Source organism: Malurus melanocephalus, unplaced genomic scaffold (genome assembly GCF_030028575.1).
Source record: "Malurus melanocephalus ecotype Western Australia unplaced genomic scaffold, MMel_1.1 scaffold_217, whole genome shotgun sequence".
Classification (NCBI taxonomy): Eukaryota; Metazoa; Chordata; class Aves; order Passeriformes; family Maluridae; genus Malurus; species Malurus melanocephalus.
Window position 1 is genome coordinate 486,839 of NW_026623449.1, and position 15,798 is coordinate 502,636.

At 35.8% G+C, this 15,798-nt stretch overlaps 1 protein-coding gene across 7 annotated transcripts in view; it reads right to left on the minus strand.

Annotated features, from left to right (window-relative positions):
- Positions 1 to 1,318: 1,318 nt before the first annotated feature.
- The window catches only part of SRBD1 (S1 RNA binding domain 1), a 125,933-nt gene continuing 111,453 nt past the window's right edge, over positions 1,319 to 15,798 (minus strand). For all 7 annotated transcript variants that reach the window (XM_057374143.1, XM_057374141.1, XM_057374142.1 and 4 more), the window contains 3 exons: positions 14,966 to 15,118; positions 4,618 to 4,802; positions 1,319 to 2,337 (listed from right to left, as the gene is read on the minus strand). In XM_057374143.1, the coding sequence (XP_057230126.1) occupies positions 2,048 to 2,337; positions 4,618 to 4,802; positions 14,966 to 15,118 (628 nt within the window). In that variant the 3' untranslated portion in view covers positions 1,319 to 2,047. The remainder of the gene's footprint in view (positions 2,338 to 4,617; positions 4,803 to 14,965; positions 15,119 to 15,798) is intronic.

Below are 15,798 nucleotides of genomic sequence, written 5' to 3' on the forward strand. Positions count from 1 at the left end.
GATACAGAATAAGCTGTTGAGTTCCACTAAGGAGAAAGCAAATTACTTATGAATATACACTAAATATATCTGTGTCATCATCTGAGTAAGCAGAAAGCCTCCTGAAATTTAACAGTGAGAGAAGTAGTTTCAAGATACCTTGCATTTAGAGAATTTTATGATAATCCAAGAGACGTACATGAAAATGCAAAAGATGCTACAGTCCTCACAATATTAAGGATTAAAAACAAGAATTTCAGTAATAAAACAGCATAAAAAGAGAAAAAACTCTCTATATTAACCACTGAATTGTGCTTCAGAAAATCAAGTTTATCTCATTCTTAGAGAAAACCAAGCAAATCCAGTTCATTTGCTAAGTGCTTAGATACTGCAGCTAAATATATATATATATATCTTATATATACATATATCTATCTTATATATATATGACTTATATATATATATATAAGCTTGGCAGAACCTAAATAGTTCTACTACTGGACATAGTAGAATGCATACTGTAAGTGAATGCTTCACCTGCACAAAAAAAAAAAATTCCACTTCTTTGCTTTGCATCTGTATTTTCCAAGACAGTAACATGATTACAGTTTCTAATTTCAAAATTCTAAATCTACCTTTGAGAAGTATTACAAAAAAATTTTTCAAAAAGCCTGCAAAACATGATTCCAAGGTGTGCTGACTTGAGCATAATAGAAAATGGTCATCTTTTCTTCAGTGGATAAATGCAGTGAAGCCAGTAAGATCTTTTTTCCATCTGCTAAATGGTTCTTTAATCTCCAAAATACACTGTCTACAGCTGTCTTATCGTTTTGAAAACTAATACACAGAGCTGGGAGATTAAACTGTGCCAACCTAATCCTAACTCATACACGGACCCTGTGCCAACAGCTATTTGGACATTTGTAGCTAGAAACCTTGTCATCAAAGATGCTTGACACTTGCTATAGTATATTTGGGCTCATCTGTTGGAGAGCAGAGTTTTTGCCAACTTACAGGCAAGTTTCATGACTGCAAAGGAATAAATGTCCAAACCACCAAAAACTCCCTGGAACGACTACACATATATATCCTGCTGTTGCTGGAAAATAATCTTCTACTCTACCTGTACTTTGCRAACTTGGACCAAACAGTAAACCCTTTGAAATACCACCAAACTACCACAAAACCAAAAAGTCTCTAGTTAGAAGAAACAAACCTCCTGTGCTAGGCACTCCTAGCAGGAAACAGTGAGTATTCGTATTAAAACAGAAGTCCTTAAATGGAAGTGTTACTGATTAAGCATGTGTTGGAAAGAAAGACAACTAGGACTGTTAAATCACTTGCAGAACCAGTACACTGAGAAAAGATGGACAGAAATGTTTTTATTTTGTGTAAGTACAGAACAACATAAATGTCTTTTGACATTTTTGAGCAAAGTTCCTTAAACTGCAAGGTACATCCATCTGTATTAATCCATGATAACTGAACAAGCAAAAACAGGTAAACAGATCTCCTAATAATGACGGTCAAGTAAATTAAAGATAACTTCTTCTGAACCATCAATAGTTTTAGCAGATGCTTTTTCCTCAGTCGACTTTTGAAGCAACATTGTTACCACTTAACTTAAAAAGATCATTTTTTTCCTACAACTAGGAGCCCTCTTTTAGACTGTCAACCAGAAAACAGGCAAACTGAATGGCTGTTTTTGGAAGGGGGGCTATAGAAGTGTCTGCTCGTGCAGTACTAACTAAAGATTAAGACAGCAAATCTTGCAGAGACAACARATAAGAGATCTGTCTCAGCCCACTGGAATTCCATTTGCTCCGCAGACAAAATAACAAGGTTGCTTGGAGGTAATCCAAAAAACTGTTCCAACAATTATTAACAGAAAGGATTCAAGAAACGTGGAAAACCTCTTAAAATAAAATTTAAAAAAAAAATAAAAAACCAAGGCGCTGCAGGTTTCAAAATGTGTTCATTTTCAGCACTCATTAAATTGTCTGAGTCTCCATAACCTTGCTGACATTACTTAGCCTTTAAATTCAAGGCTCAGTCACTGAAACACTTCTCACAAAACACGAATAAGATCCAACGTTATCCTCAATCGAGGAATATCAACATTAAGCACTTTAACTTCCACTCTTTCTCCAGGACCTAAGCCCAGGCTTCTTCTCTTCTTCATTTTAGAGAGTTTTGCTTCTGTTATGTTTCGCGCTGGAATCAAACCGGCTTTTCCCACACCAATATCAACAAAAACTCCAAATGGTGTTGCATTTTCAACTTTTCCAGTCAAAACAGCACCAACACTTAAGTCTTCAAAGCAGACTATGCTTCTCTTGAAGTCAGGTTTATCAAAATCTGTTATAAGAAACAAGAAACACGAATAAGACTCTGGAGAAAAAGGATCTCTAAGAGTTGTTTCCAGATGATGGTTTCTAATTAGTAAGTCATCCCAAGGCAGTTCTTAGCTCCCAAATACTGCTTTCAGTACATTTTTTCAATAAAGACCCATCTGTGATAAACAACTTGTGTCTTATATTTTATGAATCACTTTAAAAGCATTTGATTGGTGAAGCAATAAGTACAATGAATTTTGTGTTATGACACTATCATGATGGGATCGGAAATGTGTTGCATAGTAGCCAGTGACTGAAATATTCTTCAAATTTTCTCAGATCTAAGGAGAAAATACCTGAGATGACTCTTGAGCTACATTGATTATACATGAAATTCTATTCCTCGAGGAATTTCTACACAGGAAGGTGAATACTCGGTCTCATCACATACTAAAAGAAAAGTCAGCAATGCACTGTTCTTAGGCTTGCTGGTCATCTGAACCATGACATCATGTGATCTCCATCACAGTGCTGCTTTGCCCTGACAACTTGCAAATTACACAGGTATGACCATAAGTAGGTAATACACTGGGATATTAACGTTCACATTCTGCAGCTAAGGGCACAGATAGGGAAATAAAAATGTTTTTAAAAACCTACCACTTTCTGCTTCTGCAGAAGACCTTTCCAAGCCATCTCAACAACTTCCCTTTCAACTTTTTTCCTACCATTGTCTGACCTTTGCAAGATATAGGAAGGGCTGAGATTTTYCACAGGAAACACCACCAAACCAGAACTGCAATCATTTTTCTCTGTTTGCTTTTGAGAAATAAAACTCAGCCTGAACACGTTTATAGCTAAAATGCGCTGGAATTTAATCAGTCTGTGGATCTGTATTGGCTTTGCATGGCAATTTTTTGGTAGGTATGTGTGTGGGCTACTGTGAATAGTGGCTTCTGTGAGAAGCTGCAAGCAGCTTTGCCTGTGTCAAACAGATCCACTGCTGGCCAAGGCCGAGCCCATCAACAATGGGCCCTGGGATAGCATTTGAAAATGAAAAAAAAATCCCTGTGCAATAGCAATTGCAGCCATGTGAGAAAAACAGCTCTGCAGACACCAAGGGGAGGAGGAGCTCCAGGTGCCAGAGCTGAGATTCCCCTGCAGCCATGGAGGGCCCTACAGCAGAACAGGGTGGCAGAAAAAAGGCTGTGACTCCATGGGAAGCCCATACTGGARCAGGTTTTCTGGCAGGACTTGTGACTCCATTAGGGAACAATGAAAGTCTGTTTCTAAAGAACTTCACTCCATAGGAGGGATCCATGCTGGAGCAGCTCATGAAGAACTGCAGCCCATGGGAAGGACTCATGATGGAGAAGTTCATATAGCTGCATAAGGCCACTAGGCTGCCTACTCCAGTCACAGAGTTTGTCTATAGTAATACTGAATGTCCTAGATCAGCARTTTAGGAATATTTCCACTGAAGATTCTCTATTTTGATTTTATGTCTTCCTATGTTAATAGTATTCTACTGTAATTCATATGCGAGATCACCAGAGCAAATTGAGACAAACTATATACATTTTCAAGGTCATTAGTGGGGAACATTTCAAAAATAGGCACAGAAACTCTTAACCAAAAGAGGGGACAGAAACGTTGGTTTGGCTTTTTTAAAAGCATGTTTATTATTTGCTATTACAAGCCTCTTTGCTGTCTRCCTTTACCTCTTGCTGTTGTAAGAGAATCCAGCTGTAAGTTTCATTACACACCAGCATCTCCAGATGTTTTACTTAATTACTTACCTCATCTTTCCTTTCCTTTACCTCAAACTGTTCAGTAGCACTGCAGGTTTTAAATGGGGTAGGTCATGAGCCACGTGTTTCAGTCACACTGGCGTTCAAGAAACCAGTGCAATAGAGGAGCAGAACTACACACTACTGTTCCACAGAACTTTATTAGTACTGTTTCACCTGGGCCTCAGCGTTCTCCTTTGTGATAAAAAGCCACCACAGACTCAATCAGTAGAGAGTCAACATATTGAAACTATTTARTTTGTTAACAGCCATATAACTTCCCTTCCTATGGCTGAAAATGCAATGATTTAACACAGGATTCACACTCTTTACCTACCCAACTGGAAAGAAACACCTGACTATGATACAGCCTTCACCCTGACTGAGACAAGAAGTGGAGTTACATGTCCTTGAAAATCTACTACTGATTTTAGAAGAAGAAAATGTGTTGTTTTAAAACTGATATGTAGAACAAGCCAACTAAGATTACAGCCTTCCAAACTGGGGTTTACCTGTTCGGATGTCATAGCCTTCAGGCTGAGTGAGACCATCAATGATCAGCTGCAGAGTGTGCACAGTGGTGTTGAGCCTTTTGGCTGTGCCTTCCAGTCCTTCATTTTGAATTACTGCATTTACTTTTTGCTGCATATCTGATTTTCCTATGTCATTTGCATTTCCTCCAATGAGAGACAAAAACCTAGGAAGTTCAAACAAAGAAAGATTTGTAACATCCTTTAGTGGGAACTGCACATTTTCTCTGTTACTTTTTCATTGATGCACGAACAAAACTTCTGATTAAAAAATACGAAGAGTTTCTCAAGTGCATATCCTCTCAACTCATTACTGATCTGACACATAAATGGAAACTTAGAGTCAATCTGTACACATAGATCTTCTGGAATAGACTGCAAAACAAAGAGCAAAATACTAAAATGCAATTAAAATATCTTCTCAGGCCAATTATTTCATCTGACAATAAAACTGAATTTCCTTATTACTGAAAGATGTCTTTTACCATGAAAGTTCCCTAGAAATCAGTAAGAGTTCCATAAGACCWTTATTGTAATTGTGACTCTCAATCAAATTAAAATGAATGGCAATTTATTAAAACAACAATGAACGTTCAAAATATTAAATTAATGTGAAGAATCTTTAACCCAGCTTAAGAGAAATTTTGCATTAAATACTTCTCTTGTCTGTGAACTTCATGATTAAGAACAATTATTTTTTCAGACACTAGGTAATCATTAAGTCAAAGTAGTCATACAACACAAACACCCTTGTTGWCACATACATACACACATTGAAGACTGAGACTAATTTGGACTGGCATCAAAAAAGCTGAAAAGAAATATTTCTAAATAATTATGTCCTGACATGTGATCTTCGCCTTGATCTGCAGCTCACCATGAATAAGCCTATTCTATCCTGATTTATCATGCCCTTTATTGTCGGTGGGAAGCACTTTATTTTTTGCATGTTCTCCACCACAGTAGATAGGTAGAATTATTGTCCCTGTCCTCCAGAGTCCGATTAAAAATTCCTTCCAAATTCCTAAAAGAGATCCTTCTTTCCTCTCCTTATCCTGCTCCACAACAGGTAAGTCTCAAAAGAAGAGCTGACCAGCAGGTTCATGCCCTCAACTTGGTGGGAGACATTCCAGCTCTATAAGAAAGCAAAAGCCCTGGGTACTCAACCTTCTTTCCTCTGTCCAAAATACACGCTGTGCTTTTACCAAAACCTGAGGCTAGTATTTTTGTCAGGTGACAGAGAGGGTTTTTTGGTTTTGTTTTGTTGTTTCCCCTTTTCTAACCCACAGAACCCAACTGAGATTATTTCAGGTGGTGAGCAGTAGAAAGTTATACAGACAGAAATACAAAACTAAATTTCTTTTTGAAAAAATATAAATTGAAGAGACATAATTAAAGCAATATCTGACTTGCAGTAAATCACAAAATTAATCTTTGAGCATAAGGGCAAAGCTTCACTTCAAAATGTCCATTGATTTTGCTACAGGAGGACATCTGCTACAACTGGCTGTCAGGACTTCCACTTCTTTACTGAATTCAAGTACAAGCACAGTGATTTAAGTGTACTGGTAGCTCAAACACAAAGATTTGCATGTAGTAGTGATAAATACAATTTTCACTATTTTTTTTAGTGCATGTGCATCTTTCATGTGGCACTATATGATGAAAATTAATAAGGCTCAGTGGATAGTGCTGTTCTCAGGATTTACTGAATTTTGCTTTGACTGCAACATCTGACATCACTTTTTAAAGTAGTTTAAGGTGGTTTGGAAGCAATGTATACAACAAAATAGATGCAAAATGTTTTACAATATGAAGTGTTTTACAATATGATTTTTTTTTYCCCCTGTAAACTAACAAACCTCACCAGTACTACTCTTTTGCTTAATGAYAGACATCAAAAATATCAGATGTTCTGTGAAACGAAACCACATTTTTTGGTCTCAAAGGAGCACCAAAAGTGGTTGCAATGATAATACAGAAAATGAGCCTAGGCCCGGGTGAAGTGCTCTTCCCCAAACTGCTGGGGGCTGCTGGCTGYTCTCACCAGTGGCCGGACAATGCCCCACCAGAGCAGTAGTGACAGGCAGCAGCTGCCCCAACTTTGACTGACGTGCCAGATGTAACATGACAAACCCGACCAGCCTCATGACTCAACCTTCTAAATARTGTATGCTTTACCACCCACCCCTATAAACAAGTTTGCTGACATTCACGTACTTGGCTTTATTGCACTTCAAATGGAAACTCTGCTTGAGTACGTCCAAGTAACGTTTTCTCGTCATTAGAATTTTGCAGAAGGACATTGACTTTGTAAATTGATAACACRGTGGGTTTCACTACTAGTAAGTGCAACCACATGAAACAGCCACCGATGTACATTAAAAAAMCCTGTTACATACAAAGCTGTCAAARGTTTGGATGATGCACTCAGAATGAATGGTGTTACATGTACACTRCTGGAAAGAAAACCAGCCTGAAACWGGACRTAACCCAGGTGCCTGAGCCTTCAATTTCTATTCATGAAAGGTATTTGACCTCCACCTCCTTCCCCTGCAACCACCTCCATCTGGACAGCTCAAAGTATTTATCTGAAATTAAAAAGGATTCCTCATCTAGGCAAGGGYGGCAGGTTTGGGTCCTATGTTATTAGTTATAGTTGTGTAAATAACTTATTAACGTGATTACTGTTCACAGTAAAATTTTGGCTCCACCTGAAGATAACGCTTAAACATGTACCCAAGYCTAAGTACATGAGAAGTCCCACTGACTTCTACAGAATTTTAATGTTCCAAAAATCATGCATTTTGTTAAGAATATTTCAGAATTAAGATTATAAATCACAGGCAAAACAGAGCACTGTAACAAAGCCCAGCATGCACATACACAGAGAAGTACTCCTTATAAGAAACAGYATTATTTCTATTTTGGAAATTCTCACCTTTTTAGGGTAGATTTTGGTAAAACCTATGTATTTCCAAATTAAAGTACCTTCTTAGCAATTGTAGATGCAGTTATTTTTGTTATGTTGAATCTAGYTATTCATTTAATGTATCATTTTTACTCAAATGAACATAGCTTGAGGGTGCTTGGAACAAAAAAAAATCAATATAAAGCACAAGTCTCTGACTGAGCAGTGGTGCATTATATTGATAATTTCTATTTTTAAATATCATTGCTAAAAACAGAGTTAAATTTTTCCTTRTTAGAAAAGTAATCCAACAACTTCCTTCAAGAATTATTTCAWGGTCAGGAAAAAGACATAGTGGGATATGACCACAAGGGGAAAAAGCAGTTCCCCTTAATTTAAATATCTTGATATTCTTAATGTTAACTATTTCACTAGAGTCATTTACACAATTTGTAAATGACAGTTCMAGCTGCACAATGTAAGAATATGAATGATCTGTGCAAAAATGGAAGTCCTTAAAGTATTTCCCTGGCTACATATGTGAAATAAATAATAYGTTGCAGTAGCTCAAGTGCTATGTTTATCTGTTAGAAAGACAAAACCTAAAGGGAAGTTAACATAAAYGGGGAAGATGGGACTTTTTTTCTGAAATGAGGTCATTCTTATAAGATAYATTATCCTTACTTCCTTAAATGCTGAGTTTCTGAATGAATGGTGAACTTCTCAATGTACATCAAGTCAGATAAAAGCTACCAGAGTCTTAGGAAGAACAGGGWGAAATTTAAACAGTTTAGAACTTTGAGTTTTATGGTTTTGAGATTTAGAGAATACTCAGAAACCTTTGCAATCACCTTAGTTTTTTAAAAGCAATCATTGCAGTCTTACAAGACCTGCAGAGAATGGTCATGGATAAATGACTGATGTTTTTATTTAATAGATAATTTCATCCATCTTAGCCAGATAAAGAAAGTAAGAAAAGTAGCATAAATGTAACAAATAAGCACATCATGTTCACTTAACATACACATCTGCATAAAATTACAGCACAGCCTTTGCAATGCTTAAAAGATAATGCAAATTTCATTAGAATGCAAAAAAACAGTCAGAAAAGAATAAAAATGTTATCATGGGAAGCCTACAGTACATTTTTAAGCAGTCACTCTAACCACCCCCAAAAAGTTTCTTATAACATGCAGGAGTTCTAAAGCTTTGCAAGGGCTTTAGTCACAGTCATTTCTGTTTTATGTAATCATTTCCAGCAACACGACTTAAGAGCTGGGAGTACTGGATTYATTACATTAAAGCAACATGATACGCCATTACATCTTGTCACAGTGCACACATGAATTAATGGTAAAGCAACATAATCACTCTGAAAACAAAACAACTCTGCATTAGCATGCACTTTGTTAGGTAAAACGTACATTTATGACAGTAACAAACTTAAATTATGCAGACATTTATGTTTTAGTTATGTTTTGAAGTGCAAAAGCAGTATTAGTATAATACAGATGTTGACTACYCTTGCTCCCACCAGTGATACAGATCATCAATTTTTGATTACTGACACAGACTATGTATCAAAAAATATTCGTGCATTGCTTTCTGTAATTAATTGTTGCACACAGAAAACTAAAGTTTCAAATACAGCTAAAATGGCTTCTGTGGTTTAGCCAGACAAGGTTATTTAARCAATGTTTTTCTTCAAATGCATAAATAATCAATATTATAGATTATTTGAATGTTTGAGACATTTTGAACATAAAAATGCTAAGAAACAATGAATTCCTAAATGAGAAAAGAAATTCAGACACAGGTCCATTGCAGCATAGCCACTTTGCTCCCACACCATTAGGCACACTGCTGTTGGCTGTTTTCATGACTACTGATATATCACATAACTGGAATGCAACCCAAGATACAAAATAGTGAAACATGATTAGTTACCCACAAAGAACTAGTACTACACATAAATGAGATAATTCCATTRAAAAGGTTTTGTGGGGAGTTTTTGTCCCATGTTTTATTTCTAAATGCAACTAGTGGGAAGTTATGTAAGTTCCAAAAATTCCAACAAACTAAAAAATACCATTTGATTTATGGGTCTAGTATTAATAGTGTAAATGGAGCATATTTCTTCATTATTTTCAAGCTCCTCTAATSGTTCTTGTTAACTGTATTTTATAACACATTAAAGTTTTAAAATGTCTTTATTGGATGGCAATTGGCAGTGAAATCCTTTTCTGCTCTTCTGTTTACTGACAAGATAATTTTYAAAAATATGGCCTCTAAAAGTCCAGCTAAGTTAGTAGTAAAACCTGTGAATGAACTGGCCTACTGAAGTGACGAATATGGACTGTTTTTTTTAATACTTAATGGCTACAATTCTTCAAGTGTTCTCCTTAATTAGGGCTGGACATTTCCTTTTGAAAATAGCCATAAAGGTTCATTAWTTGGCTGAGTTTAATTTTAAGTTTCTTTAAAAAAAAAAACCCAAAGCTTAAGAATTTAAGTATTGTTAAATATTTAAATATTAAATAACAAGAATACCCACATATGTGTACATGTAAGTACAGTCTCATTCAGGTGGACAAAAGATATTTCTGATGACTTTGTAAGGAAAGGCCTCCTACCACAGTAACAACTATCCTCTGTAAAAGTATTCACATGCAGACTGCATTATTAAATAGAACAAAACAATGAGTTATCATTGCTCAAATATCATACCAAGTAATAACTCCTTCTTTGATTTCTACTCCCGTTAAGCATTGTGTCAGTTGTTAGGTGAATATATATATAAATATATATATATATATATTTTATATATATATATATATGAATGAGTACCTGCTGAATTCTCTTGGGATTTTGAATTCCCTCTGAAGGTACCAAGCAGCATTATCAATACACAGAGAATGGCAAGACATGAATCTTCACTGCAATTGACCCTGCTCAGTATGTCAAAAACTTCTCTTAAGTCATAACCAACCAAGTGAGCAGGAATGGCCTCTACCAGGCAAGGTCCTAAACCTGGGTAATTAGCCCAGGAAGATTCTTTGTTATACTAAATCACAGCTTTAGATCTTCTATAATGGCAAAATTTTGTATTTCTAAGTCAGGCTAAAATACAACCTCCCTGCCAGATGCTGCAATCTGTGAGCAGCAAATACATATTCTGAGTGCCAACCTTTCACAAAAAGCATTTTAATGAGATTTAAATTTWAAAAAATCAGCAAATGTTAAAATTCAGGCACATGAAACCAACTACACCCAGCAGACTGAYAGAACAAAGAAAAAACATTGCATTTTCTTTCCAACATTTTGTTTTATAAGTATAAACTGGTAGTAACTTTTGGGGACTTCCTAAATGTTTCCTTGGTTTTCCTACCAATTCCATTACAGCACATACCAAGAAATTGGATATGCCCTACATATTGTATTAATTGTATGTAGAAGATTCTGCCACTATAAACTGGTTTTCACATAYAGACTTTTGAGAAACTTAAAGCACMGTTCTGCTTTGCAGGAAAATAGGCTGTCCATAAAGTTCTGAGGTTTTTACTTAACTTTTWGGAAATTCTGATTCATAATATTTAGAGGTGTTCATAAGCTTGATCACAGCACATGACAAAGCCAAGCTCTGACAGTGTGGAAACCATGAAAAAAATGTTTTGGTCTTCTGCAGAGCATGTTAAATCAGTAGGATCTTTTCCAATTATTTTACAGAAATTGTACAGATTTTAAGTTAAGATGCTTAAATGCCATAAATCAATCATACCAGCACCATTAGTGCCACTGTAGTAAAGATTACATCAGTGTTTCCATTATATAAACCCTATTTTTCAGGGGTTTCTTAATCAGCCCTARAAATTGGCTCCAGCATGAAATTTGGCAACCAAAGACACCACTTGGGAGTAATTCTTTTAACCATATTTTTCTTAMATGGATTGACTTTTCAAGCTACAAAATAGTTCTGAAAAAGAAAATTAGTGGTTTCAAATTTTGGTAAATTTCTATCCCTCAAAAACATTGTTTTAAAAACTGATAATTGTGCATGTCATAAATCTGCAATGTAGACTGCTGCCTTTGGGTAATTTGGCTACAAGGAGTGGATAAAAATCAACATCTTATTTCATTTTAAAATAAATGCAATTTTCCATGAAAACTTTTAATCCAATAAAACTTCCAGAAACTCCTTTTTCATAGCACGATGTGGTAGACATTGCATGAGGAAACCTTTATGACTCATTTATATAGCAACTATTCTATACATTTAAATTTTTGTGGTAAGAGGTATTCCATACCGTATTTTTGATCTGGTCATATTCAAGACAATTCTGCCCTTTGGCAGCACAGATCCATYTGTGAACTTGACAAACTCCCTGACAAAGGTCAGTGTAAGCACAGAAAAAGAAGAAATACTTTGATAGCACTAAAACCACAGAACTCCTTAAGATGTATTTTTTAAAAAACTTTATTATTAAATACTGATTCTAACCCACATTTAACAGTTTCAATTTTTCTCATGCATTTTAAGTTATATGAACTATCAATTAGGTTTTAACCTAATTTAATTCCAACATTCTAGAAAGACCTTCAGATACTGGCTAACTTCCGTAAGATACCTCCAACCAACACCATGAACATGATTTGGTCTCCAGGTTCTTAAAAGCTTTCTCATGAATGTAGGCTCAGCAAAAGGGAATTACAAGCCCAGTCCYATCTACAGCCTGTYAGCAAAGTTTGCCAAGAGCCCCTCMATGCAGTCTGAATTCCTAGTAAAATTCTTTCTCTTAATTCATATTTAGGCAGGAAAAAAGATTTGGAAAGCTGTTTTTGTAAGKTCTGAGAAGCTTAGCAGTTCATACAGTTTTTTTGAAAAGTCATTTTAAATATATAATCAGTGCTAAATTATAGCATTACTTGCTTGAGGAGAGGATGTCTGGTTTATATTTAGCCCTTGTGTCACCAGTGTCAATTTTTAATACTACACTTTTTGGGTTTTGCCRGTTTGCTGATTTTCTTTTTTCAAAACAGCTATTTGCCAGGAGAAAATATCAAACATATTTGCCCCCTTCCCCACACCATTTTATCAAGTTGCTGCATATTCATATAATCTATACCACTGAAGTTGTCACCCTCATATTTAACAAGCTTTCAAAGAATCTTTTAATTGCAAGAAAAAGAAAAATACAAATATTGTTTTACATTTACAGAAAGCACTCAGAGACCTTTCCTCCCCYGTCATACTATGTGTAGAGGTACTAAGAAGTAAGACAACAAAGAAAGAGCCCAAAGGATGCATAAAAGACTGATTCAGTTAGTTACAGAAAGAGATGCTATGCTTATTAGTTTTGGTGTTTCATTAACAGATACTGTAATTGTTGTTTTATATTTGCTTTGCAATCAGCTTATATTATTTTGCATTAAAAAACAAATAAAAACTCTCACAACAATATCATGTACAGTACAATATCCATAACATGCATTTGGATCTGAATACTTAACCTGAAAATCCAGTCTAGGAAGGCAAAGTGTTTGGTAAGAAACAGAGAAAATGGCAYTGCTAGAAATCTACTGTAAAATACTTTAACTAGCCAGAGATGATGAGATAGATTAACACTGGTTTTCAGCCATGTAACACTTCTGCATTGGCTTGGAAGCTCTGGAAATCTGAGTTTGAAGCTAAACACATTTTAAAACTCAGCAAGGTACCTTCTAAGCAGTGTTGGCTGTGCAATAGGTGCCAGCCTCCTCRCTGAAACAGGCACAAGCCTGGGACTCCAACCACTGATTGAGATGTAAGTCATGCTTATTAGGATTTTTTATTCTATTTTTTTTAAACAGTGTTAGTGGTGGATTCTCAGTCAAATTGCAAACCACAAATTTGTGACACCTACTAAAATTGTCTCCAGAATTTCAGCTATATGTGAATTTGTTCTACCTGATGCAGTAATAATCACATTCACCACTTCAGATATAAAAGTAACCTGTGCTGTTCTGTAAASAGTCGCAATCCTTTATTTTCTGACCAACCTTTGTGAAAATATTGTTTGTATGGAAATTAATGCAATATTCCAATATTAACTGGACATACTTCTCTGCTCCCTAAAGCAAATCCTTCCACATCAGGCTTTAAGCAAGGCTGGTAACATTGTGACCACTTTACTGATTATTTTATTAATGTATCAGGGCTGGAAAGCTAAAAACTAAAACCTGAGTAYTTGAGATTTAAATTGAATGAAATTCAATATTGAAAATCCAAAATAATTTTTTTTTTCACATTGACTCACTTGCATTGAATAATCCCCAATCAGGGTGACCAAGCTGCACAGCCTATAAACCATGTACCCAATGTAARATCAGGGTCTTGACTGATATTTTTKTCCCGCAGCCACACAGGGCAGATTTCATAACAAATGCTGATGTGTAAGAAAAATACRGAAATGGCCAAAATACGGAAAAGAAGAAACCAAAGTTATCTACACAAAGCACAACTGCAATAGACTCTAACAGGAAATTGCACMGTGAGTCCTAGAATTGGGCACAAAGAATGAAATGTGCCAGGGACAGCATGGAAACAAAAGTGCACTCCATGCCTAGCAGAAGGAAAGCATGGAGACAGACCTATGTATAGGAAGAGAGAACAAAGCAACACTAAAGGGAAGGTGTCCTAAAAATGCAARGTCCTGAATGACTTTCTAAGGTAACAAAGTCAAGCTTCATGAAWTCAGAAATTCAGCATCTCTCTCTGCGGTTTAAAGATGGTTTKGTTTATAAAACAGGAAGCATGTGTTTGTTTGTCCAGGTATAATATTCTCAACAGAGATCATAAGAATCTGGCAACTGGTGAAATTAGCCTCAGTACTTTCTAAGGAAAAAACCTCTTCAGCAAAWATCATTTAAAAATAAATATATGCCCATTTATGGTAGATGTTTTCTGAGGAGGAAGAGCAGAGTCCAATTTCAACCAGGGCTGCTGATAAAAAAGAGAACAGCTTATAGCAGTATTTCAGATGCACACATGGATTCCTAAGTACTTTGTTCTAACATACACAAAAACCATTCTCTTCTTTCAGCCACTTAGTAAAGCAATCAAAATTGTTGTATTGGGAACAAATTGTGTATTTGGGAACTTTATATATATGTATCTTAATATCTATATATTTATATTTATCAGATACATATGCATCTTAATTAGATCTTGCAATATCAAAATTTAATTTTMAAGGCCCACAGTAATGACACATGCTCACAGATATCTGAACCATAGCTTCTTCTTGAAGAAAGGGATGCAAGCTTCAAATCAGTATAAATATTCCTGCCTCAAAAGACTGAGCAGGCTGCTGTCAGAAAAATCAGTACTTTCATTTARAAAATTGATGGTGTCAATGGTTTTAAATCWTTCCCACCACTTACCTCATAGCAATGTTGTAAGACTCTGGGTGAATACAAGTTTGGTCCAAAGGATTGGGCTGTTGTGAGGCACATGGTGCTGGTTTGCACTTCTTTTTACCCAGTGCACCTGCTTTAGTCAAAAGTSCACCACTTCCAAGTTCATTTTTCTTATTACTGCCAGAAATCAAAATGAACATGTCATTCTCAATGAAGATGATCCTGGCCTAGTATCCAACAAGAAACCAACCCACTTTTCCCCCTGAAGTTTCCCTCAAAAAAAATCTCAAGATACAGTAAAGGCATCAAATCACTCCTATTCCAAATGCTCCATTCATGCCTCTTTGTTTGCTTTTGTTTCCTACATCAAAAGCGGTTCCTGCTTTTGGAGCACAAAAGAGAACACCCACCCTGAAACTAGCACTGGCATTTTGGGCTCCACTCATTAACTGYTGGCAGAAATGAAGGCAGAAATTCCTCTTTCCGTATCGATTTTTAAAATAACCACTATTTGTTAACTTTCAAGTAAAAAGAAAAAAAATATTTCATACAGTACACTAAAATCATCAACATGATTAGAAAGGATAAAAATAGAACCTCAAAGTTCATTTCAAAAGCCTCTGGTTATGTCACCTGGACCCACAAGAAGTGTTTTGGAGGCAGTGGTGTTAGAGCTTTACTTTGGCCTCAAAATCCATTTCTAAGATTATACAGTGCTCTGAAGTTTTATGGAATCTGACTAACATCAGAATCATGTTCCAGGAAGGTTAAAAAATCCCAAAACAATTTTCACATTTCACCAGTGAAGAGTGGGGGATTGAAAAAAAAAGCCATTGGCCTTCTTTTCCTTGGTTGTA